This window comes from Littorina saxatilis, linkage group LG17 (genome assembly GCF_037325665.1).
Source record: "Littorina saxatilis isolate snail1 linkage group LG17, US_GU_Lsax_2.0, whole genome shotgun sequence".
Lineage (NCBI taxonomy): Eukaryota > Metazoa > Mollusca > Gastropoda > Littorinimorpha > Littorinidae > Littorina > Littorina saxatilis.
Window position 1 is genome coordinate 35,741,544 of NC_090261.1, and position 26,512 is coordinate 35,768,055.

The 26,512-nt window shown below is 41.7% G+C and overlaps 1 protein-coding gene across 1 annotated transcript in view; it reads right to left on the reverse strand.

Moving 5' to 3' along the window:
* The window catches only part of LOC138953540 (UDP-GalNAc:beta-1,3-N-acetylgalactosaminyltransferase 2-like), a 468,189-nt gene that overhangs the window by 73,973 nt on the left and 367,704 nt on the right, over window positions 1-26,512 (reverse strand). Inside the window, exons 8-9 of the mRNA XM_070325379.1 lie at window positions 21,023-21,107; window positions 19,966-20,149 (exon numbers count right to left, since the gene is read on the reverse strand). Of these exons, the coding sequence (XP_070181480.1) occupies window positions 19,966-20,149; window positions 21,023-21,107 (269 nt within the window). The remainder of the gene's footprint in view (window positions 1-19,965; window positions 20,150-21,022; window positions 21,108-26,512) is intronic.

Below are 26,512 nucleotides of genomic sequence, written 5' to 3' on the forward strand. Positions count from 1 at the left end.
CTGAATACGGTCTCCAAATTTGAAAAAGATCCACCGAGAACTTTGGCTTGGCATCGCGGACACACACACACACACACAGACAGACACAAGTCGTATATATATATATATATACTGTTCAAAAAAAGAAACGCATAGTTGCTACTTGCCAAATTTGTTTTATTTTTCGAAAAAATTAACAGAAAATCCAATATTTAGATTATTTGTTTGAAATTTGGTATGGACACAGTTGAATGCACACACAGTTCATTTGCATCTTCAAATCAATCAGTCAATCAATATGATTGGGTGCCGAGGCTGTCAAGTCAGTAGGGGGTGTGACTGCCTTGAGCAGCAACAACTGCCCGGCACCTTCTGGGCATGGACTGGATCAGATGCCGGATATCTTGCTGTGGGATGGTGTCCCACTCCTCCTGAAGTGCCTGCAATAGATCGCGGTGATTTGCCGGCGCTTCTTCTCGCCTGCGCACACGTCTGTCCAATTCATCCCAGAGGTGTTCTATCGGGTTCATGTCTGGCGACATGGATGGCCAGGGAAGCACCTGGACATGGTGGTCGGTGAGGAACTGGGTGGTGAGTCGTGCTGTGTGCGGGCGAGCGTTGTCCTGCTGGAATATGGCATCCTGGTCAGCCAGAAGAGGAAGCGCGTGTGGGCGCAGAATTTCCTCCACGTATCGCTGGGCAGTTATATTATGCGCCCTTGGACGTGCACCAGGGTGCTCCTTCCAGCGGTATTGATCGCCCCCCACACCATGACGCCTCCACCACCATGAACGGGTGCCTCATCCACACAGTTGGGCGCGTAACGTTCGTTTACTCTCCGGTAGACCCTCCTCCGACCATCATGTCGCTGGAGCAGGAAGTAGGACTCGTCGCTGAACCACACGTGTCTCCAGTGATTCCGGACGGTCCAGCGAAGGTGCTGGTTGCCCCACTGCACTCGGTTCTGGCGATGGCGGCGGGTGAGGACAGCTCCTCTGTGAGGTCTGCGAGCTCTCAAACCAGCTTCATGCAGGCGGTTCCGCACGGTCTGGTCCGATAATCGGTGTGGCCCGGGGAGAGCCTGGACAGAAGATGAGGCCGACAGGAAACGATTCCGGAGGTGGCGGAGCCGTATGAAGCGGTCGTGAGCAGCAGTTGTCGCCCTTGGTCTTCCCGCTCGTGGCAAGTCAGCAACGGAGCCAGTGGCTTGAAACCTGACCCACAGTCTACTGATGGTGCTCTGGGACACGTGGAAGTGCCTGGCGATTGCACTTTGACTTTGGCCTGCTTGTAAACGACCCAATGCAATTTGGCGGTCTTCTCTGCTCAATCGGGCCATCTTTCGTCGCTGAATTGTCGTCTGATTTCTTTGTGGCGAACAATCCGCTTTTATGGGTTTTGGAAGACATGGTGAGAGCTCAATATTCCCCGAGTTTCACGAGATTACACTGAAGCATGACGAGTGGTCATGCCAAATGAGCAATTTTGACATTGTAGCCACTGATAACGCATGCGTCACGTGCAGAGCTCACTTGTGGCAATGGACGAAAGGTCGACGACCAGATAAACATTTTCTGCAGTTTGGTGGATATCCTTGTAGCCATATAACTAAATTAACCAAATATTACAAGCTATGCGTTTCTTTTTTTGAACAGTATAGATAAACTGAACATCAGCAAAACATCAAAGCAATTATTAATAAGATTTGAAAAGCTTGACTTGCTATGTTAAATAGTGGATTGAAGGCTGAAAACGTCATTTACAAATTACATCTGAGATGGGGAGGGCGGGTGGGGGAAGTGCTGAAAGTGTGGATGAGAATTAAAAAAAAAATGCTGAGTGACAACAGGGAGGTAATTAAAGGCTGCCCTTTTCGTAGCGTTCATTAATTAATTCCTATTGTTTACATGTGCCAATAATGTTATAAAACTGTATCTAAGGGGATATAATAACGTTTGGCTGTAGCTTTCGAACACAGAAAAAAATATTTCAGTATTGCAAAGTGGTTTTGATAGTGTCGAATGTAAACAGAACAGTCTCAAAGTGAAAGTGGATGTTTTCCGGAAATTGCGAAGTTAACAAGAATACAGAAAAGTGCCGTGTTGTTGGCCCCCCCTTCGTGCCCCTGTTAGTGTGTTGAGCTGGTGGTCGCGATTTTATGCTGTGTCTATTACCATCACTATGCTGGATGTATGGTTCTATATTTCTCATGCCTGTGTCGATTATGGGTAATGGTTCTGTTTGCTTGCTGATGTATTGTCCAGAGTTTGGTTGTATCACTACTGCTTTTGTGTACTGTCTCCCAATGTTTGCAATTTAAAAAAAAAACCTCTTGGTCCTAGTGTTATCGCTTTTACTGCCTCGACCTGTTGCTGTGCTCTTCTGCTCGATTTGTGAGAAATGGCTGCTTACATGCATATATATTTGTGTATTTGTGTTGAATGTGGTCAGGGCTGCTTACATGCATATATATATATATATATTTGTGTATTTGTATTGAATGTGGTCAGGGCTTCCTTTTGTACAATGCAAGCTTACAGGAGCTACACTGTGACAGTGACACTCAGGTTGATGCTTTTGCCATGTCTCCTCCCTGTTTGCATACGTGAGACCCTGTTTTTGCTGTACCACATGCCCCCTTCTCTCAAAAGGATGGCCTACAATACACTTTTTGCGCTTGATCAATATAGTTATTTGGATGAAAAAGTATAATGGTTTTTGTGTTTGATCACAATGGTAGTCCATGAAGAGTTAAAAATTTGTTCCTTTAATGTAAATGGACTTGGAGACTTCAAGAAAAAGAAAGATGTGTTCGACTTTTTAAGACAGCAGAATGGAAATGTTTTCTTGCTACAAGAAACGCACTGGAAAAGTCACCAAGAAAATTGGATTAGGTCACAGTGGGGCTATGAATGCATTGTTGCTGGTAATGATTCTGCAAGTAGAGGTGTTGCTGTATTGTTCAAAAATAATTTTGATTATAAGATTCATAATATTGTCAAAGATGATGATTGATATTGAGATTTTGAAAAAACGTCTGACCCTTGCAAATGTTTATGGCCCAAGTAATGCTGATTGTCCTGCTTTTTTTGATAAACTGTTTGAGAGAATTGTGCAGATGGATAATGAGTTAATTATTATCGGAGGTGATTGGAATGTTGTTATAAACCCCAATGTTGATACAAACTACCCGGCCAAATCTTATAAAGTCAATAGTAGGAGAAAAGTTGTTGATTTTATGGAGCAGTATGATCTCATTGACATATATAGAGCCTTACATGCTAATGTGAGACAGTATACATGGAGGCGGTTTCATAGTTCACAGCGAAGCAGACTTGATTACTTCCTTGTGTCAGAGCAGCTAGGTTTTGAGATTGTGAAAGCGGATATTACACCAGGTTACTATTCTGATCACTCAATTGTTGGTGTAAGTTTTAGAACTGATGTTGTTAAACGTGATAGACCCTTTTGGAAGTTTAATAATTCACTGTTGACAGACATGGAAGTTGTAAATATAGTGAAGAAGGTTATTGTTGATGTAAAGATACAATATGCTTTACCTGTTTATAATGTGGACAATATTGACTTGATTGACGATGATGATTTACAGCTATTGATTGATGATCAGTTGTTTTTTGAGATGTTATTGATGGAAATAAGAGGTAGATGCATTTCATATTCCTCATATAAAAAAAAAAGGAAAGTAACAGAAAAGAAAAAGATCTTCTTTCTCAAATATACACTTTGGAAAGTAACTTGACAGAGTATAATATTCAACTTTTAGAGCAAACACGACAGGAGTTAAGTCAAATAAGGCAGAAAAAAGTGGATGGTATGATAATTAGATCCCGTGCGAAGTGGATTGGAGAAGGGGAAAAAAATACAAAATATTTTTGTAATTTGGAGAAAAGACAGTTTGTCCAGAAGTCCATGTGTTTTTTGCAGAAAGATGATGGTGAAGTTATTCATGATAATGCTTTAATTGTTAAGGAAGCACAGACTTTTTATGAGGAGTTATATACTTCAAGAGAAGCCGAACTGGTAAATCAAGAGATTGATGAAAACCTGGCTCATCCTGTATTAACAGATGCTGAGAGTAAACAATTGGAAGGTAGACTTACTCAATGTGAGCTACTCAAAGCTGTGAAAAAATTAAACAACGACAAAAGCCCAGGATCAGATGGGTACACTGCGGAATTCTTCAAGTTTTTCTATTCTGACTTAGGAAAGTTTATGTTACGGTCTATAAATTGTGGATTTGAGAAAGGAGAAATGTCAGTGACTCAGAGACAGGGCGTTATAGTATGTATTCCAAAGGAAGGAAAAAATAAAACACTTTTGAAAAATTGGAGACCAATTACTCTGTTAAATACGGTCTATAAGATTGCATCAACGTGCATTGCAGAACGGTTTAAACGTGTTTTGCCAAATTTGATTCATGATGATCAAAAAGGCTTCTTGAAAGGAAGATATATTGGTGAAAACGTCAGATTAATATATGATACCCTGTTCTACTCAAATAAACATAATATACCTGGCCTACTTTTGATGGTCGACTTTGAAAAGGCTTTCGACAGTGTTGCCTGGTCATTTATTGAAAAATCTTTGAGCAAATTTAACTTTGGAAATGACATGAAACGATGGATTTTTACTTTTTATTGCAAAATTAAGTCCTGTGTTTCAGTTAATGGTCGGTAATCAGCATGGTTTAATGTAGGTCGAGGCACCCGGCAAGGGGATCCGCTGTCACCTTATTTATTTTTGATTTGTGCTGAAATATTGTCTCTTATGGTAGGCCAGAACAAAAAGATTGGTGGTATGAATATTCTTGGCGAAAATATTTTATTGTCACAATTCGCCGATGATACCAGTCTGTTTCTTGATGGTACAGAGCAATCTTTTTGCGAAAGTATAAAAGTGTTACAACATTTTGCATCACTGTCAGGTCTGAGAATGAACTATGATAAAACAATTGTAGTTTGGTTAGGACCTTTAAAGTTTTGCAAAAGAAGATTTTTGCCTGATATGAATTTTACCTGGAACCCGGATAATTTTAAAGCACTTGGCGTTATTTTTTCGGTGAATGTATCCGAGGTTGTTTTTCTTAACTATAGAAATAAGTTAAAGGAAATTCAAAAACTTCTGAATTCATGGACCAGAAGGAACCTGACACCCTTTGGTAAAATAACAGTCCTAAAAACCTTGGCTATTTCCAAACTGACACACTTGTTTACGAATTTATCTAATCCAGATGAACAGTTTATGATGGAGTTAAATAATATTTTTTTCAAATTTCTTTGGGATGGAAAAAGAGATAAAATTAAAAGAACTACGGTCACCCAACCCTATGAAGATGGAGGATTAAAGATGATTGACGTGAAAAGTTTTCTGTCATCTCTAAAAATTGTTTGGTTAAAAAGAGTTGATGGTCTTACTGGATTAATATCAAGATTATTGTTTAAAGCATGTCCATCTGTTACAACAATTAATATGAGAGGAGAGGAATTTGCAAATGTTTTGATGCAGAGAATGGAAAACCCATTTTGGACCAATGTTTTTAAACATTATAAGAAACTACATGGAAAATGTGACCCTATAACCTTTAACGATTTTGTATCAGAATGTTTACATTATAATGTTAATATTCGGAGAGATAAAAAGACTGTGTACATTCAAAATTGGATCGACAATGGAATAGCTCAGATTGGTCATATTTTGGGACAAAATGGATACTTATCCTATAATGCGTTTAAAATCAAATATCCAAATGTGCGAGGCGATTTTGTATTGTATCAAGGTGTAATCCAGGCTGTTAAGAAATATCAGAGAAAAATCGGCTTAGAATTTGATAAACATTTTATTATGACAGAGCCCATTGTGTGGAAATGTATTTGTAAAGGTAAGACACAACTTATTTACAACAAACTGATTGAACATACTACGGTCCCAAAATGTATCGAAAAGTGGTCTGAATCTTTAGACTGTTTGTTAGATAAGAAGGTTATTTTTCAACGTGTTTTTAAAACAACAAAGGATACCTGTCTGAGATGGTTCCAGTACCGATTATTGTACAGAATTTTGCCCACAGAACGGTGTCTAATTTTGCGAAAAATTGTGGATACGTCATTGTGTACATTTTGGGGTAGAAATGAAGAAACCCTTTTACATATGTTTTGGGAGTGTGATAAAGTGCAGACTTTTTGGATAGAATTTGTAAATTGGCTAAAGGCAAACTGCACCCATTGCGACAATTTAAAACTGTCTAAAGAACTGGTTCTTCTTGGAGTGGCGAACAATGTAGTCACCGATAAAGCTTTTGATGTGTTATTAATCTGTGCCAAACACCATGTATATATTTCCAAAATGAACAAAAAGACCCCTCATTTTCAGACATTTAGTAGAAACTTTAAGCAAAGATTTATTTGTGAAAAGTATAACGCAGTTGTGAATAATACAGTAGATAAATTCTACAAGGATTGGCGCCTGTATATGCACGTTTTGATGTAACCCTTAGGTTTTTTCGTTCTTAAAACCTTTTGATAATGCGACCACCAAACCACTGAACATCCCCCCCTCCCCATTCCATCTTCCCACCCCATGTATGTTGTAATTGTCCAAGTGTGCTTTTCTGTTATATGATTCTGTCCTTTCGGTTAGGTGATGTCCTGTAATGTACAGCATATACATGTAAAAAAAAAAACTTTACAAAAAGAGAATAAAAAAAATAAAAAATAAAAAATAAAAAATACAGAAAAGCGCGCTTTCCTGCTTAGCACAATACGCTACCGCGCTAATCTGGCGTGTCAATATCACTACGGTTTGGACGTGGAAGGTGAGCGATTTCCTTCACGCGGGGATTGACGACGCTGCACTGTCTGTGTTGACGGTCTAAAAATAGCCCAACCTCTGCTTTGAGACACGTGTTTACCGCCCTCAGCTAATTCAAGAAATCACCCCCCTCCTGCTAGGTACACGTGCACTCAAGTTAACCTCTGCTTTGACCTGTGTGCCAAGAGTCAGATGAGAGAGAGAGAAAGCGAGAGAGAGAGAGAGACACACACACATAGACAGAGACAGACATAGAAAGACAGAAGCGGAGAGACTCAGAGGGAGACACAGACAAAGACATACATACAGAGAGAGAGAGAGAGAGAGAGAGAGAGAGAGAGAGAGAGAGAGAGAGAGAGAGAGAGAGAGAGAGAGAGAGAGAGAGAGAGAGAGAGAGAGAGAGAGAGAGAGAGAGAGAGAGAGAGAGAGAGAAAATTTAACTGATCTCGTGAGAACGGTTGAGGCCTTGCAAGGTTTTGACGGCAACAATAATTATTTTAGTTCTCTAAGACTTTATTTCTGTTTGATTTGTAATATGTTGGGAAGACATATTTATCAATTGATCAACAAAATAAAACATAATACAAAACGACACAACATTGTTAAAATCATTATTGGCCAACGTTGAACGTTTACGAAGGCCTCAATCTTCCCGCGCCGTAGACCAGATTAATAGGTGCTTGATTTTGGTATTTTGATTTACATAACATTAAACATTTCTTGGGGTTCATGGTCATGGCAACAGCCATATTAATATCATATGATGTATAATATTATATATCAGCATATGTGAATTACATGTCATCATACCAAACTGTCATACATTTTTATTCCTACATTATTCTGATTGATCACAACCAAACCTACTATCATTGGACACATCCAAATGCAAGCGCCTGTCCTTGACAACTTGCCATTGATCTAAAAATATATTTTTAGATCAGTGCAACTTGCTTGGATCTCTTGTTTGGCCTGTAGGTAAAATGTACAATGTATTTTCTGATTTGTGCACAATAGCTTTTTTTTTTCTTTTTTTTTCTTTTACATAACAATGTTTAATGTCACTGTATGTTTGAAAGACCATGGTCAGATTTGTAAAACAAATGTTAAATTAGAAAATAAATAACATTTTGGTTCATGATTTTTTCCCACACCTGTGCTGAAAATAAGACATAAAAATGTTGATATATAAGTCACTCAAATGCAGTATAGTATGAATGGTTTGAGTTTGTTGCGGTTGATCCTGCACAGTTCGACCTATGATGTTTTTGTTGAACAATTTTGCTGTCACCCCTCCCATAGGGTGACGTATTTCACAACTTCCTGTGTTACACAAACTCAGTGATGACCAAGTTTGCCTTCACGCCTCCCATAGGGTGGCGGATTTCACAACTTTCTACTGATGAACAATGTTGCCTTCACCCCTCCCATAGGGTGACGGATGTCACAACTTCCTGTGTACACAAACTAATGACGTATTTCACAACAAAATGGCGCTGCCCATGGTCAACCTCGAAACTAACCGTATGAATGGGGGCCTCCTGGCCCCCATAAAAAGGGCTAAAAAGAGAGAGAGGGGTGAGGGAAGAAGACGAAGAGGAGAGTTCGTTGGGTTCTTACGTTCTCATCACTGTCACAATGGCCGGTGGTGTGCGGCAAGGGACAGACCTTTCAATGTGTCTCCAACGTAGACGGTCTCATTTGTACAGATGGTCTAGTTCTTTCTATTATGGCCTCCACCCCCTCATCTTCTGATAGTCGCTTCTCCTCTGCGCTTAAAGGTGCTGTCTGTACATTTGACATGTGGGCCTCTTCCCGCCTCTCTTCTGATGGTAGCTTCTTCTTCTTCTTCGCGCTCTTAGGAGCCGCCTGAACAAAGTAAACTAGTTTGCAAAACATGAGCACTGAGTGTACTGTCTATTACTGAAACAGACCGGTCAACGACACTGTCCACTATAAGATCGTAGGCAACCGGACAACATCATTAGGCTGCTGCTGTGCAACCTCTCCTTTGGTAGCGTACTAACAGAACATGTTCATACTTGGCCTCTGCTGCCAACGAGGTCGTTAAAAGGGCTGCCACATTTGCCTTATACAGGTGACCACACAAGCGTTGCAAACTATGAATCTCTTGCGCAGCGCCCCGCGTGTGGGCTTATACTTAAAATCGTAACGGCCCGACATGTTCTATTTCTTACGCTAGACTCATAAGACAGACATAATTACCAATCAGAGGAGGTGAGAGAGGGACGTCGACCGCAACCGCCAGCGAAGAGTTTGACTTCAAAATAGATGGCGGACACCGATTCAGTTTTCTTTACGCAGATTCACTAATTTACTGGCTTATGTAGAAGTCATTAACCACTAATCACTTAAGTGTTTCTTCAAGAATAAGTACGCAAACACCGTATTATAGCTGAGAAATTTTGTATGAAGCGCGGAGCCAAGTTGAACCGTGCTTTAAAATAAATTCATAAGCTTGTTGCCACTAGGCAAAATCCCGCTCTACGAACAATCTCGTAAGTTTATGAGCAAACCGTTAAACGCAACGCAAGGCATTAACTCTGAATTTAATCATGCAATTTGTCCTTTCCGCTATGCTCCGCCGGCCAGTCACCTTGATCATCAGTAACGTACCACATACAGATGGACTACATAAGCAGATACCATCGTATTTTTTACATTTTCTTCCCATATTTGAAGATATGCTAACGCACTAGTTAGTATATATTATTTGAAGTGACGTTCATTGTGAGACATGAATTCGCAATCACCTCGTCGCAACCTGCCTTGCTCAAGTTAGACCAGAATAACTATGTATACTGATGCGCATTCTTGTCTAAAGTAAGAATTTATTTTCTCCGACAGTGACAGAACTCAGTACTTTACTTTACATATTTTAACCAATATATTTTGACCAGGTTTTATGTATATGGGACAAGAGGTCAACCTAGAATAAACCTTGAATGAAAAATATTTCTTCGCAGTTTCTTCTGCTCTGGCCAGGATCAATGTTCTCAAAGACAGGAGATGAAATCATTCTGGATTAAAGAAGAATAGTATACGTCAGCCATTCACAATGGTTTCCGCACTAACAACCGCAGAAGATTTTGTGCTTACTTAGTCAAGCTTGTAAAACTGATCATCTGAACCTACTACACCCACACATACCGCGAGTTTCTCATGTTTATCTGTCATTATATGGCACCACTAGACTGCTTGGGCTCTGCAAGCTCGATTACACCAAATGGCCAAACGTAAAAACAACCTTCTATTCATTACAGAAAGTTGTTTGCCGCAAAAGAAAGACGGCAGAACCAGACCAGAAGAGTTCAGGCGGAGGGAGAAAGGGGAGGGGGAGGTGGGCAAGCAGAGGGGTTTAGTGGCCGGCATGCGAAAACAGGAAAAATTCTATTTCACCTTGAACTTCTCTTACTCTTTATTTGGTGTGTCCAAAAACCGCTTCACATTGCAGGTAAAGACACGACACTCAAACTTAGTGTAAATTTCGCAAAGGTTAACGCGCAATGAAAAAAAATAAAGAAGAAAAATAAAGCCAATTTCGCAAAGGTTAACGCGCAATGAAAAAAAATAAAGAAGAAAAATAAAGCCTGCAGCAGAAGAAAAGTAATGATACCGATTTCTAATTCCACACTTTGATCACGATGGATGATTTTAGGATTTTTGTTGTCAGTGGGTGATGGTTGTAGCGGTGGTCAGAAAAAAACCTTTCACAGTAATCTTCGCCATCTTCGTCGAAGAGTACAATTTCAGATAGTAAACATAATTTTACACTAAGTAGCTGCTATGATACTGATACTAGCACTTAGTCGTCTAGGCCCTGAGGCGCTGCTGATGTCAACAACTAAGAATTTGGAAACTAGAGATGCTGCAACTACTTCTGGCAACATTGGAAAGTTTTCGTTCATAGAAAGTGAACCACTTTCGTATAATGTTCAGGTTTATTTTCCTTGCTTAAGATCAACATGAGCTGTTACAATTACAACTACGTCTACTAATCATTGTTTCAACAAATATCGTGTCAATGTGTTTGACCTACCATGGACATTGACATTTTGATGTACAGTACCTCTTTTTTCCCGTTTATTTCTTCTTTGATTATGTATGTGCTATTGAAATGTATGTGTTTGTGAGACATATAGGCGTGAAATAATACAATCAGCTACACAATGAATTAACATCAAATATGCTTATGTGCCATGCTTTAAACAGATCCACAAAATAAAAACAACAAAACATCACATTCATCAATACATGCCAATAATTATACCCATTTCGTTATTTTATAACATCCTTATCAAGTTTTAAAATGTCAGCAGTTCTTTACACAGGTAAGCCACACACACAACCTAATGTAGGCCTGATCCATCCACACGCATACCCACCTACATACACTCGTACACCTGCATTCCCAGACACATATATACCAAGACTCGTCCAACACCTTTCTACCACCCCCCTCGCACTACTACTACTACTTCTAATACTACCGCTGCTGCTGCTGTTACTGCCGCTGATGGTGCAACTGTACTACTACTACTACCACCACCACTACCACTGCTACTACTACCACTACTGCACTGCTATCACCACCCCCAAAAGTATCAGCAACAATACTACCATCACCATCACTACTACTGCTCCCACTACTTTTAATACTCGTACTACTACTACTACTGCTACTATTACCGCTGCTGCTGCTGTTACTACCACTGATGGTGCAACTGTACTACTACTACCACCACCACCACCACTACCACTAATACACTGCTATCACCACCCCCAACAGTATCAGCAACAATACTACCACCACCATCACTACTACTACTACTGCTCCCACGAGTTTTACTATTACGACAACATAATTTTACTCTAGGCTTTCATCTATTTGCCACATTCCCTGATAGAAAACACACACAAAAAGCCTATATATTAAAAGGCTAAACCTCTTTTATTTTTGTTTCAAATTTTTATTTTTATCTAAAAGGCACAAAAATCAGGTGAACAATATTCGCATTCATGCACTGTCAGCAAACAACACATTAACCATGATATCTTCGACAGTGATATGACGCGTAACACTTCCCGGTATATAACGTGCACAGGCTAGCGCTTGACACTGTGTCAGAAACAAACTTTAGTTATTCCCAATGAGCGTCACTGGCATCAAAAGCAGATTATAGTACAACAGAACTCACAGTGAAGGCTACGTTTAGTTTTTAACTTTAATTTAAATTTTTTTTAATTTTTTTTTTTTTTACAAACTATAGATACGGTCATCTTACAACTGATACAGTTCAATTATGCTTAAATCACGCACTGCTGCTTCAGACATTTCAATGCTAATCTGGAGTTTTCCTCAGCTGAATCCCTCGGATTTGGACACAGAAGACAACTTCCATTTCTTGTTATTCCCAATGCAATACAGGGATAAGTGAAAACACACACTGTGAAAATCCGCATTCTCGTGCAGTTCGGTCGTGCATAAACTGCATACGACTGCACTGCGCAATGTAAGGAAAATACTATTTCTGCTGTGTGAAAAGAAAACAAACTTCATTTTAACTTTAACGCTTCTAGATCACCACAAGGTCACGCAGCAATTTTGTAAAGATTAAACAAACATCTATCGACAAATAATTGTAAAAGTTCGCCATGTTTGATGCGCAACCCTCAGATGTCATGGCAAATATTTGCAGAGCCGCCGCTCCCAGCTATGACGTCATCGCACCTTCAAAAGAGATCTGATACAATGTTTGTCTACGGATTGTGATTGGTGAGAATATTTTGTTCCAATTTCTTGGAGGGAAAAAGCAGAAGAAAAAGAAAAGGAAGGCCAGGATCAGGATGATGACAAGAGGGTGGGAGTTACGACAGATTTGGGTGGTGGCTGAGCTGCTACGAGATCAATCTACTGCCACGCAGTAACTCACACTTCTGAATAAGGGCGGGCAGGGCAAGGAAGATGTTTTATGTGTTGTTGAAGTGGCAGCCAGCCAGACTATCTGACTCTTACAAACAGACATCGACATAGATTCCGACGCATGCACGCACTCAGACACACACACACACACACACACACACATACACACACACACACACATACACACACACACACACACACACACATACACACACACACACACACACACACACACACACACACACACACACGGCGATACGTACAAGTTACAGCTCCGTCCATCCATGGTATCGCGTGATATTTTGTCGAGACTGGGTCAATGAATATGACGTCACTCGAGGCTCTGCCGCGAGTGACGTCATTATATTCTTTCACCCCGTCGAGACAAAATATAACGCTATGCCATGGATGAATCGGACCTGTAACGTATAATATGGCATGACCAAAGTAAGGAGAATTTGTCATAGGATGTGGAAACAAAGCATGGGAAATTCACCATGGGCAGAATAATCAACGCAAGCCTAGAAGTTGTACAACTATATTTTGTGTCAGTCTTGGCAAGGCCAGTTTTGCCCAGTTCCGGAAAAAGACATCATGTATTCATTCACCCTGTCGAGACGAAATACCACGCGATTCCATGGATGAATCTGAGGTTTAACGGATATATTCCGTGACGTATTAAAACTAATTTTTGTTTTGAATTGTCTTCACAACGTACAGATATTTTATAACAACATAATCGTCGGATCATCACAAGACAGACCTGTATTACATACTTTGTGTGTCATCTGCTACAAATCTAATCTTGTTGGTTGACACGTAGGGGAAGGGCCCCTAATATGGACCACTTTTTGTTTATTGCTGATAACTAGCTTGTTTTCTTGCGAAGAAGTTTCATTTTGTGGTTGGTAGTCCTTCTCTCTTAGTTTAACAGTTAGGCCTAATTAGAGTGAAATAGCTTTGATAGACCTTCAGCAAAAATTAAATACAGAAAAAATCACAAGTGGTCCATATTAGGAGCCTGGGCGCCCAATATGGACCAGTGAAGCGGCCTTCACGAATCACTGTAAAAAGCCCCATATACTTCAAAATAGCATGATACAACTTAGTGTGCAAGTCAGACTTATTCAAATATGCTTTAGATTTAGCTGTTTCGGGTTGATGAGAGCATTATTTGAAGCACACCAGGAAACTGAAGAAGCTTATCAAAAACAGAGTGAAAATAAGTGAAATTATCAACTTCCACCAAAAAAAGACTAATTGTTATATTTTTTTGAAATCTCGAGGGCTAGTTATAGGTTATTTTCAGCAAGCTTCTTGATGAATTAATTAAAATTGCCTTTAGTTTTTATTTTCTTCGATTTGTTGAAGGTGGTCCATATTAGGGGACTCACACATACTTTGAGGTTTTGCTATTATTTTTTGTTTGCAGTAGAAACTCGGGGTACTCACTGTTAAAATGTAACAAATACTGTCTTAGCTGTCATATATAGCCATTTTTGTGTTATGAAAGCTTTGGCTGTGTGGACAGAAACGAGTCCGTTTTAGGCGGCAAATTTAGAGTGAACGCTGCCAAAAGTGAAAAAAAGCGAAAAAGCCTAACGGTTTTGAGGTTAGTGTTTCTGCAACTGTTTTGACATGTGCAACTTATCCAGAGAGGGTGAATAAAGCGAATGAAATTGTTTTGAGCGCTCTAGCGCCGTTAGTTTGTCAGAACAGGAGGTGGTCCATATTAGGAGCCGGTCTATATTAGGAGCCTTTCCCCTACCTTCATCAACCGGAATAAATGCTCAATCCGCTGTCATTTCGCCACTGAACATTGTTTGTTTGTTTGTTTGTTTGCTTAACGCCCAGCCGACCACGAAGGGCCATATCAGGGCGGTGCTGCTTTGACATATAACGTGCGCCACACACAAGACAGAAGTCGCAGCACAGGCTTCATGTCTCACCCAGTCACATTATTCTGACACCGGACCAACCAGTCCTAGCACTAACCCCATAATGCCAGACGCCAGGCGGAGCAGCCACTAGATTGCCAATTTTAAAGTCTTAGGTATGACCCGGCCGGGGTTCGAACCCACGACCTCCCGATCACGGCTGGCTGGTCAGTGGGTCAAACTTGACAAGGCCGCGTGGGTACCCAAAACGTCTTTGTTCTCTGTTGGCATTGCAGCTGTGAAATAATCAGTCTTGTGTCTCAGTCGTGTAGATACAGAGTTTGCTTCTGCAATCGCTGTGTTCGTGTAGGGCTTCGTGAGACAAATCAGCGAATCTATCGTGTGAAAGAAATTTCTGTACAGAACACCCAACCCAACTGCGTTTGCAGTTTGCTGAAGAAATGAACTGTATGTGGTTAATTTCATCCGTTTAATGCTTGTCGAAACGAGCCATAAGGCTTTAGAATAAAAGATTCCGCGCATTGCTTGACGATCTGAACACAGACGAGGCCGCAGTTTGTAGGTTGAATCTATGAATCGGCACGACCTGAGATAGATCTGCATCTCTGGTACGACCATCCAGATTATCAACAGCGGGTTAATGGTCGGAATCAAGAGGTCAAATTGGCTTGGCTTCCAGTCAAACGTCACCATTTTCATACAAGATTTCCTTTTTCTTGTTTCTGCGGTTGCGCAAGTTATTGTCCTAGGTCATGGCCGAACTTTAGGCCTACGGAGAAATATCGCAGGATTTGTTTCTCACTAGAATAACAGAGACAAAGAAGGGAAGTCATGCTATATAGACATGTACGCAAGCTCTCTATCTCTCTCACATTGAAATGAGCGTTGCAAGTTCGTCTTAGTCAGATATGATTGGGTTAAGGCAGTGCACAAAAAGCAGGGCCGGACTAGGCGAAGAGGAGGGGGGGGGTTGCCAGTGGTGGCCCAGGGGCGGATCAGTTCATTTTATGGGTGTTTTTTTTCAAAAGTATATTGTGAAGATATGGTGTGAAGGCGCGAAGCGCCGAGCCGACGGCGCGAAGCGCCTAGCTTGCTAGGGGGGTCCGGGGGCATGCCCCCCCGGAAAATTTTGAAAAAAATGATGCAAAATGGTGCAATCTGGTGCATTCTGAGGATGATCATTACCAGTTTCAGGCAGCGGATTTTGTCACTGATTAATACCCCAAAAATTGAAACTCAATGTAAAATAAAGAAATGCATACCTCATTCAATATTTTTATTTTTTGGCTGGGGGGGGGGGGGGGGGGTCCGGAAACCCTAGAACCCCCCCCCCCCCCTCGTTGAGGGTGTCAGGGGGCGAAGCCCCCTGAAGCTGATGGGTAGGTCATATTCTGAGATAGGAAAATGGTCGCTCCTTGCATGAAACGGCATAAAATAAGCAATAATAAAAAAAATTAAATAAGTAAGGTACATGTTTAGGCTAGGGGGGGGGTTGCGCAACCCCCATAACCCCCCCGGTAGTCCGGCCCTGACAAGAAAGGACAAACCCAACTTTACACTTCTAAAGGGACAACGAGTAGAACATATAATGATGAAAAGATAGAGTGAAAGAAAGAAACAAAGAAAGAGAAAAGAAAAGAAAGAAAGAGAGAAAGAAAGAAAGAAAGACAGACAGACAGACAGACAGACGACAGACAGACAGACAGACAGACAGACGACAGACAGACAGACAGACGACAGACAGACAGACAGACGACAGACAGACAGACAGACAGACAGACAGACAGAAAGAAGGATAAGAAAGAACGAATGAAAGAAATGACTGAGTGTCAGGAAAACAAATGAGGTGAAGAAGGCCTCATAAAGGCATGCAGCTCTGCATGGACAGAAACAAACCCCACTTCAGATGTCTAAGAAACCGGAAATGGAGAAGGCGAAAGACTGAAAGAAAGAAGGAAAAAGAAACGAAAGAAAGAAAAAGAAAAAAAAAGGACAAACAAAAGAAAGAAGGAAAGAAATAAAGAAAGAAAGTAAGAAAGAAAGTAAGCCATACAGAAAGACATACGGAAAGATAGAATGAAACAAAACAGAACAAAACAAAACAGAAGCAAGAAAGGAAACGAAAGACAGACAGATAGAGAAAAAAAGACAGGCAGAAAACAAGGGAAAAAAACGAAGAAACAATGAGATAAGAAGAAAGTGAGAGAGAAACAGTCATCAACGTCTGAAAAACAGACACATTCAGCGAGCGATAGGAACATTCTCAGAGGAGCCCTGACATGAAAATCCATGTTTTCCGACAAGAAGTCGACAATGACACACAAAAACAAAACATTAATGACTACGCTCCTGGCGGGCAAAATTGAGGAGATAAACAATGAAAAGGAGCATGCAATCACTATCGAAGAAAGAACTTGCTCCTCTGGATGTCGATGACGTCTTACATCCGGGAACTTGAGGCAGCAACAAACATAGACTTGAGATCGAGGGAGGAAGAAGAAGAAGAAGAAGAAGAAGAAGATGACGATGAAGGAGAAAATACCGGGTTGAGGGGTTGATGGGTTGGGAGAGTTGGGGTTCGGGGAGTGATGTGGGGATGGGGGTGGTAGTTGGGGGAGGGGGGGGGGGGGGGCATTAGGGAAGCAAGGCGTCGGAGGACGGCAAGAAAATGCAAAGAAAAAGTTACCAGTAAGGTTAAAACCGACAGCAATGCCGCCACAAATGACATTCAGACAGAAAATTTAATAAAACCTTGCCTCTCATGTCATCCAGCAACCATATGGAAAATATAGATAAAACAAGAGGCGAAGCCTTCAAGGCTCACGTAAGAAATAGACAAACAGTAACACAAACTCAATCATTCCGTCACACATACACACCCACACACACAGTAAGCTTAGGTGACACTGTGCAAGAAAGAGAGACACTAGATCTAGATCTGTCTGTGTCTGCATGTTGCCTACTTACAGGAACACGACTGCCAAATAGTCTCGGCCCGCTCAAAAAAACAATGACCGAGACCACACACACCACGCGAGAGAGAAAGACTACAGGGAGGCATGCCGTCATGATGCATTAATTGACGTCAAACACTTTTGACCGTGACGTAATCTTATGCGAGCTTTATCCATAGTCTTGGATAACCACTCACACATAGACTCGGAAATGTTAAAGTTTCTACCACAGGCACAGACATACACACACACACACACACGCACACACGCACAAACGCACAGACAGACAAAGTTACGATCGCATAGGCTACACTTCGTGAGCCAAAAACCTCTCATCGAAGACAACAGCGTCAAAAAACAAGAGATGCACGTCAAGTTTTCTATGGTCCATCGACAGCAAGTATTATTATCTAAAAGACTGGCCTTCATTTGAGAATAAGAGAATAGAAGTCATGCCAGATCTGCCCAAAAGGGAAAAAACCACCCAGACATTGGCAGCAATTTACTGGCAGAAAAGACCAGTTGACACGACACAGAACATAAGCGGGTAAAGAATGAAAACCGTGAAAACTCAATTTTTTTGAAGCAATAACCTTGTGATTCGAAGCAAAACAGAACCCCTTGCCACGCCGAAAGTACAATAACGTGTCAAAGGATATCCATCAAACGACACTTTGCTTCCGTATTTTGAAAGAAAAACTGATGATTTCTCGCAATAGTTTTATCCTTAGGAAGAATGAAGAGCGTATGACAATGTCATATTAATTCCCAGCAAAAGCACAACTCATCAGTCTGATGTGACATAAGGCAGAACATTCGATGTTTTTGTGTGTGTTTTGCTTATTTGTTTGTGCGTTTGTTAACTGACATTGGCCTATTTATTTGTCTTTTTATGTTACCCGGAAACTGCCACGCGTTTATTTATTCAATAAGTTTTAACACTTTCACGCATTGGTCAAAAACAAATCCAATAAAAGAGACGAAAATCGGATATTAATATAAAAACAAGAACAACTAACGACATTTCAATTGATTCAAGTCAGGTTCAGACGCAGACCCTGACACAGTCATACAGACACGGGGAACAGACACAGACCGACCGACAGACAGACCGACCGCCCGACAGACATACAGAATCAACACAAACACACACACACACACACACACACACACACACACACACACACATACACGTACGCTCCCACGCACACACACACACACACACACACACACACACACACGCACGAACACTCGCACGCACGTACACACACACACACACACACACACACACACACACACACACACACACACACACACACACACAAATGCCGCTATCGAACTGACGTTGTACCGGGCCTTTTAATTTTCCCTGCATGCAAAGAGGACGTGGAAGACGAGAAACATGTATTGTTTGTATGCAAAGGATATTGTGATTATAGACTTGATGTCAAAATATTAAGAGAAAAAACCCAGAGTGAAGATGCGAACAGTATTATACGTGTTATGTCTGTAGATAAAGGGGATTCAGTGGCGCATGTGGCCAGATTCTTATATCGTGTTTTTCAAAAAAGGAAAAGTTTTTTGGACTAGTTACCCAATGTGGAACAGGTGAACGAGACAGCGATGTGTTATACATAGTTTGTGCCGTGGAATGTTAGAGCAGGTTTGATTGCAAATAATGTATGCTGGTGTAGTACACTTGTGTTGTTGTTGTACCTATTCAAATTGTTGATTTTTGCGCTGGAAATGTTTGTATGTTAGAAAGAGAGAGAGGGAGAGAGGGAGAGAGAGAGAGAGAGAGAGAGAGAGAGAGAGAGAGAGAGAGAGAGAGAGAGAGAGAGAGAGAGAGAGAGAGAGAAGGAAAAAGAGAAAGAGAAAGAGAGAGAGAGAGTTTGTGCCGTGGAACGATAGAGCATGATTGAAAGCCGATAATGTATGTTAGCACTGTAAACTTGTTTGTCGTTGCACCTACCCATATTGTTAATTCATGCGCTGGATATGTCTTTAGGTTTAAGAGAGAGAGAGTGAGAGAGAGTGAGAGCGTGCGTGCGTTCGTGTGAGTATATGTTAGAGAGAAAGAGATAAAACCGGTTGATTGTCCATAAATACAAACACACGGCATGTATTACTGACCCCCCCTCCCCACACCCCGTTGAAATGAACCTTGTGTGTTTAATCAATAAAATGTCTTACGTCTTACACACACACACACACCCACACACACACACACACACACACACACACACACACACACACACACACCCACCCACCCACCCACACACACACACACACACACACACACACACACACACACACACACACACACACACACACACACACACACACACACACAAGCCCTTACCATTTGTGACACTGCAAAACTTTGGAGGGCAAAGAACGGTAGACGTCAACTCCTTGGACCAAAAGAAAGTCGTCCAACTCCTCGAGTTCTTTGTTCAATGCTGACCTCTCCCGTGCTTGCTCCCTTAGCCACAGTGCTCGTCTCTGCTCTCTGCCTTCGGTATGCTCTTTCAGACTTTCCACATCTGTTAACAGAGACGCGACAGAAAACTTACATAATTATCCTATTAATAATTATATTGATACAAATAATAATACATGGACCACATAAATATAAGATCCCCCTTTCAAAGACCCTGTTTCTGACACTTTCTCTTTATAAAAGCTGTGATTTTGCCTCTATTTTAAGAAAACAAAGAAAACAAAAACTATGAAAAAGGTCATATTAGGAGGGTACCGTTGTCTTGAACACTTGCATGCTGGTCGTACTGCTATATCGGGTGCGTCGACACTGATCAGAGAGGTTAAAAAGTATGCAGACATGGCCTTTCAATGCAACTAGTTTTACATAAATTCATACTGAGATAATAGTTTTCATAATTATGTGTATGTAAAACTAGTACTTGTCAAGGTTTCGTTTTGTCTAAAATAAAACGTTCCAAAAACTAACCTTTCTAGTGTTTTGATTCTTTTCCAAGTTGACAAAACCAGATAATTAATATTTTCTCTTGTACATTTTAAATTTCATGAGACAATTACCAATACCACTGAAAATTACCATTTTCTTCCCAGGCAAAGTTTATTTTTAGGTTTTGCTCCCGTCAGGAATCGAGCTTGAACTGAACATTTCAACTTTCATGCGATGATTCTAATTATTAGCTGATCATGTTTAATTAAGGTTTTGGTGCGAACACGCCCAGACCAAAATTGAAAATGAATAATTCGTAACATTATCCATGCAAATGACACACAAAATTGATTAAAATAATTAAAAAGTTCGCGTGAAAATGGTTACCCAAGGTTTTGGCGGTAGTAAGACGTCATAGAAAGACCTACTAGACATCATCTGTTGGCCAGTGTGACCCCTATTAACACAAAACCAACTCTGCATTACTTACCATCTACTGCATACATGAATGACAAGAGTGAAAACAGTGACGTCGTGTTGTCCGTTCTTATAAGCGTTCTATCGTCTCGCAACCCCTGCAAACAGAAGAAAAGAATTGATTTGTTTTTAGCTTTCTATGACAACGACAAAAAAAGACAGAACCCTCTCCCCCTCTTAAAAAAACCAAAACCAAAACACAATAAGAAACCACCATGGAGCAAAAACAGAAGAACGGAAAAAGGAAAAAAAAAACGAAAACAGAAAGGAAGAAAGAAGAATAGAAGACACAAGGCAGTCATTCAGACAAATAGGCATATAGACGAACAGGCAGACTGACCGACAGATCGACGACCGACCGACCGACCGACCGACAGACAGAAAAACAGACAGACAGACAGACAGACAGACAGACAAACAGACATACATACAGACAGATTGACACATGACAATTCGACGCAACAAGGACTCCCGGGTACATTATTTGGGATACTCAGTAATAATTCCCTGGCCTAAAGATAAGTGTGACTACAAATAAGCGAGTTGTGTGAAGGTTAATACTTAACATTTTATTTTGAAAATGTCTTAATGGTATCACTACACCGCATAGTTCTTACAAACTAAAACTAATGCCTACTACAAAAGAAAAACGAGTTTTCCCATGAATGCAAGTATAGTGATTTCAGCACGTACACCTAACCATGCTCGCGGGGTAAATAAATCAAGCAAGGTAACGGGAACCGTTTGTGCCATTTTGAAACGGTTCACTATTGCCTTTTTTCAATGGGAAGGATGGAAATTGGGAGGAGAGCAGAGAAGAGCAGAGTAGATGAATGAATGATTCACAACCGCCTGGAGAAAAACTGGAATGTCTCTCACATTTATTATTCTGACAAATTTCCACCTTTGGGATTTAAAAATAAAACGATTATTCCCAGAGGAACAGTTACAGCATTGAAAAATAAAGCCATCAGGGCGGCTCTTCAAGTGCGAATTAATCCACTGACCCATTTTCTTCTATCATCCAATAAAAGTGCCAATTGATAACATCACTCGGGGAAAACGAATTCATCCTATAGTTAGCCATACGGAACAAAAATATTAAAGTTATATCGTTTTGCGCTGATTTCTTGTGACACATGCTTTTTTACATTTAGTCAAGTTTTGACTAAATGTTTTAACATAGAGAGGGTCGAGACGAGGGTGTGGTGTGCATGTGTATGCACATGTGTGTGTCTGTATAGAGCGATTCAGAGAAACTACTGGACCAATCTTCATGAAACTTTACATGAGAGATCCTGGGTATACTATCCCCAGACGTATTTTTCATTTTGTTGATAAATGTTTTTGATGACGTCATAACCGGATTTTTGTAAAAGTTGAGGCAGCACTATCACGCTCTCACTATTCAACCAAATTGGTTGAAATTTTAGTCAAGTAATCTTCCATGAAGCGCGGACTTTGGTATTACATTTCAGCTTGGAAGCTTAAAAGATAATTAATAAGTTTGCTAATTAAAGTTGTCATTAAAATCAATTTTTCGCAAACAGATTTAACATTCATTACATTATATTTCGCATCTTCTCCTGAATTCAAAAATATATAGATATGTCATGTTTACTCTAAAAATGTGCTCAGACAAAAGAAAATAGGTTCAGTAAGTACAACGGACGGGTGCTCCGCGGCGGCGAGCGTGACCCGTCTTGTTCTTTGGTATGGTTAGCCGAGACTATCTGATTGTAGTCTCGGCGATGATTGGTTTGTGGTGTTGATCTTGACTAAATGTTTTTATATCGCTTCACGCGACTTGTTTCAAATTAAAGCTGCAATCTACCACATTTTTGGTGCAACAGGCGCGTGATTGATATCTATAGACAAACGGTTGTGTGTGTGTGATTGTGTGTGTGTGATTGTGTGTGTGTGATTGTGTGTGTGTGTGTGTGTGTGTGTGTGTGTGTGTAGGTGTGCGTGCGTGCGTGTCAGTGTGTGTGTGTGTGGGGTGTGTGTGTGTGTGTGTGTTTGTGTGTGTGTGTGTGTGTGTGTGTGTGTGTGTGTGTGTGTGTGTGTGTGTGTGTGTGTGTGTGTGTATTTGCCTGCGTGAAAGAAAGAGAAACAGATCGACAGAGAGCGAGAGAGAGCATAACATGCACACACAATGACGACAATGCAAAAACTAAAAACAAGGCGTGAAAGAGTTCTACCCCCTCCCCTTCCTACTCCCAATCTCTTCACTCCCTACTCCCTCCTATTTTCAATCCATCCTTCTCAATCAGTCGATCCCCGAATTTGTAACATATTTTTAAAAGAAAATAAAAGTCAGGCCATTTGACCTACTAATTGGAAGCTTTCTGATCACCCATAAGCTGAAGTAAATATACACCAAATATGAAATAATTGTAAAAGTCATTAGCATGTTTGTGGGAGTCATGTTTGGGGGGTGACCCTGTACCACATGATTTTGGAGCAGCTTTTGCAGTTTCTCTGAATTAATTTCGTAACAGACACCTGTTCCAATCTGCAAACCTAGTTCTGGAAAGGATACCCAATCTGACTGCTGATGTGACATTGTACTTAGTTCTACTAGCAAAAGAGGCGCACAAACACAAAGTGTTCACAAGTGTTCATTTGAATACTAGTGAACACTACGTGTGCTACTTTTGCCAGTAGCATTATGTACTTTGTCACAAAGTGTTCAAAACTTGTTACAGAAATGTGTTCAAAAGTGGAACACTTCTGTTTAGAGTGTACACGGAATATGCTCTTACCACATGTCATAGCTTAGACAGATCTGTGGCGGTTTACATCATTTCTTTTTAAAAGGAAAAGAAGCTATCGCAAAGAGATGTTGACACACCGCCAGTGCGTGTCTGTAAACTGAGACTGCCAAGAGAGCTAAAAGGTTGCAAAACATGTCATTCTATCTTAATATATTTTAAGTATTTTTTTTTTGTCAGCGGACCTTTTATGTCCTTACTTCGGCTTTTTTCTTGTTTCTCTAGTTTTTGACAGCATAACATCCTTGAACTAGGTTCTATACACATGGATATAAAAACAGATCGAACTGTTTCAGTTTTGGAAACAGAACAAATACCCTGAACCTTTTGAACCAGGATCACAGTCAGACTCAATCAATAACCCGTTTTAGCTAAGGCAAGAAATGGGACAGGGTCTAAAAGTATTTTAATACAATGCTGAACCAGCTGCATGTTTTTGTGGATAGCATTTAAAGGGTCAGTGCTTCTCCCATTAAAATAGCTTGGTTCGTATTAGCACATATGTATGCATGTATTGCGAAGAACCCAAAAAATGAAACGCGCCAGCTAGGCCTCGCAAACAATGTTGCGAGTAAATTTCTTTTCGATCTCAAACGGTTGTAAGTGCAAACAAGATAAGGTACGTATCTCAAAACGAAAAACAGATTGGGGCAGAATCCTGTGTGTCCAAAGAATTCAACGAACGTAGGCCAAAAGGACTTCAACTAGTTTTATTCTCTTATGTCTCTGGTATAATGTTACCAGATCAAAGGGAATTAAATTAAATCCTTTCAATCTTTTAGAGGTCTTGAATACAACAACAACCGTCGCTAACTTTCGCAGGAGCTCAAACGGTGCCCTGCCTTAAACACACCCACCCCCTCCCCCGAAAAAACACCCTCACAAACACCACCATCTATCCCCCACACACACACACGCACGCACACACACACGCACGCACGCACGCACGCACGCACGCAAGCATGCACGCACGCACGCACGCACACACACACACACACACACACACACACACTCACACACCCACCCACATACACACACACACACACACACACACACACACACACACACACACACACACACACACACACACACACACACACACACACTGTATTTGACAACTGAGTTTCGACCATACAGCCCCTTTAAGTGCGCCACCGTCTTTTTCGCTGGTGATGTTTTGAAAAATTATATTTCCGGATCCAAGTGCCAACGGCAGCGACTGGCTCTGAACTTAAATTCGACACAACCACAGATATGACGTATTTTACAATAAAAGAATAGCAGAAGAAAGACAAGAATTAAACGGAAGAAAAAGCACACGAGTGGAGACGTAGGAGGAGGAAGGGGGAGAAGGAGCAAGGGGAGGAGGAAGGTAAAGGGGGAGGGGGAAGGGGAGGAGGAGGAAAGATAATATGAGGAAGCGGAGGAGAAGAAAGGGGAAGAGAAGGCTGTGGAAGAGGCGGAGCATAGGGAGAAGAAGGAAGAGGAGGAAGGCAAGGACGATTTCGATAAGGAGACTGAGGAGGAGGAGGGGGAGGAGAAAGAGGGCGAGGAGGAGGAAGAGCGACGATATGGAGGATGATAAGGAGAATGAGGGGGGAGGAAAAGGACGAATGGCGGCGATAGGAGGGTGATAAGGAGAATGAGTCGGAGGAGGAGAGGGGGGAGGAGAAGGACGAATGGCGGCGATAGGAGGGTGATAAGGAGAATGAGTCGGAGGAGGAGAGGGGGGAGGAGAAGGACGAATGGCGACGATAGGAGGGTGATAAGGAGAATGAGTCGGAGGAGGAGAGGGGGGAGGAGAAGGACGAATGGCGGCGGTAGGAGGGTGATAAGGAGAATGAATCGGAGGAGGAGAGGGGGTGAGGAGAAGGACGAATGGCGACGATATGGAGGATGATAAGGAGAATGAGTCGGAGGAGGAGAGGGGGGAGGAGAAGGACGAATGGCGGCGGTAGGAGGGTGATAAGGAGAATGAGTCGGAGGAGGAGAGGGGGGAGGAGAAGGACGAATGGAGGCGATAGGGAGGATGATAAGGAGAATGAGTCGGAGGAGGAGAGGGGGGAGGAGAAGGACGAATGGCGGCGGGAGGAGGGTGATAAGGAGAATGAGTCGGAGGAGGAGAGGGGGGAGGAGAAGGACGAATGGCGACGATAGGGAGGGTGATAAGGAGAATGAGTCGGAGGAGGAGAGGGGGGAGGAGAAGGACGAATGGCGACGATAGGGAGGGTGATAAGGAGAATGAGTCGGAGGAGGAGAGGGAGGAGGAGAAGGACGAATGGCGACGATAGGAGGGTGATAAGGAGAATGAGTCGGAGGAGGAGAGGGGGGAGGAGAAGGACGAATGGCGGCGGTAGGAGGGTGATAAGGAGAATGAGTCGGAGGAGGAGAGGGGGGAGGAGAAGGACGAATGGCGGCGATAGGAGGGTGATAAGGAGAATGAGTCGGAGGAGGAGAGGGGGGAGGAGAAGGACGAATGGCGGCGATAGGAGGGTGATAAGGAGAATGAGTCGGAGGAGGAGAGGGGGAGGAGAAGGACGAATGGCGGCGATAGGGAGGGTGATAAGGAGAATGAGTCGGAGGAGGAGAGGGGGGAGAAGGACGAATGGCGACGATAGGAGGGTGATAAGGAGAATGAGTCGGAGGAGGAGAGGGGGGAGGAGAAGGACGAATGGCGACGATAGGGAGGGTGATAAGGAGAATGAGTCGGAGGAGGAGAGGGGGGAGGA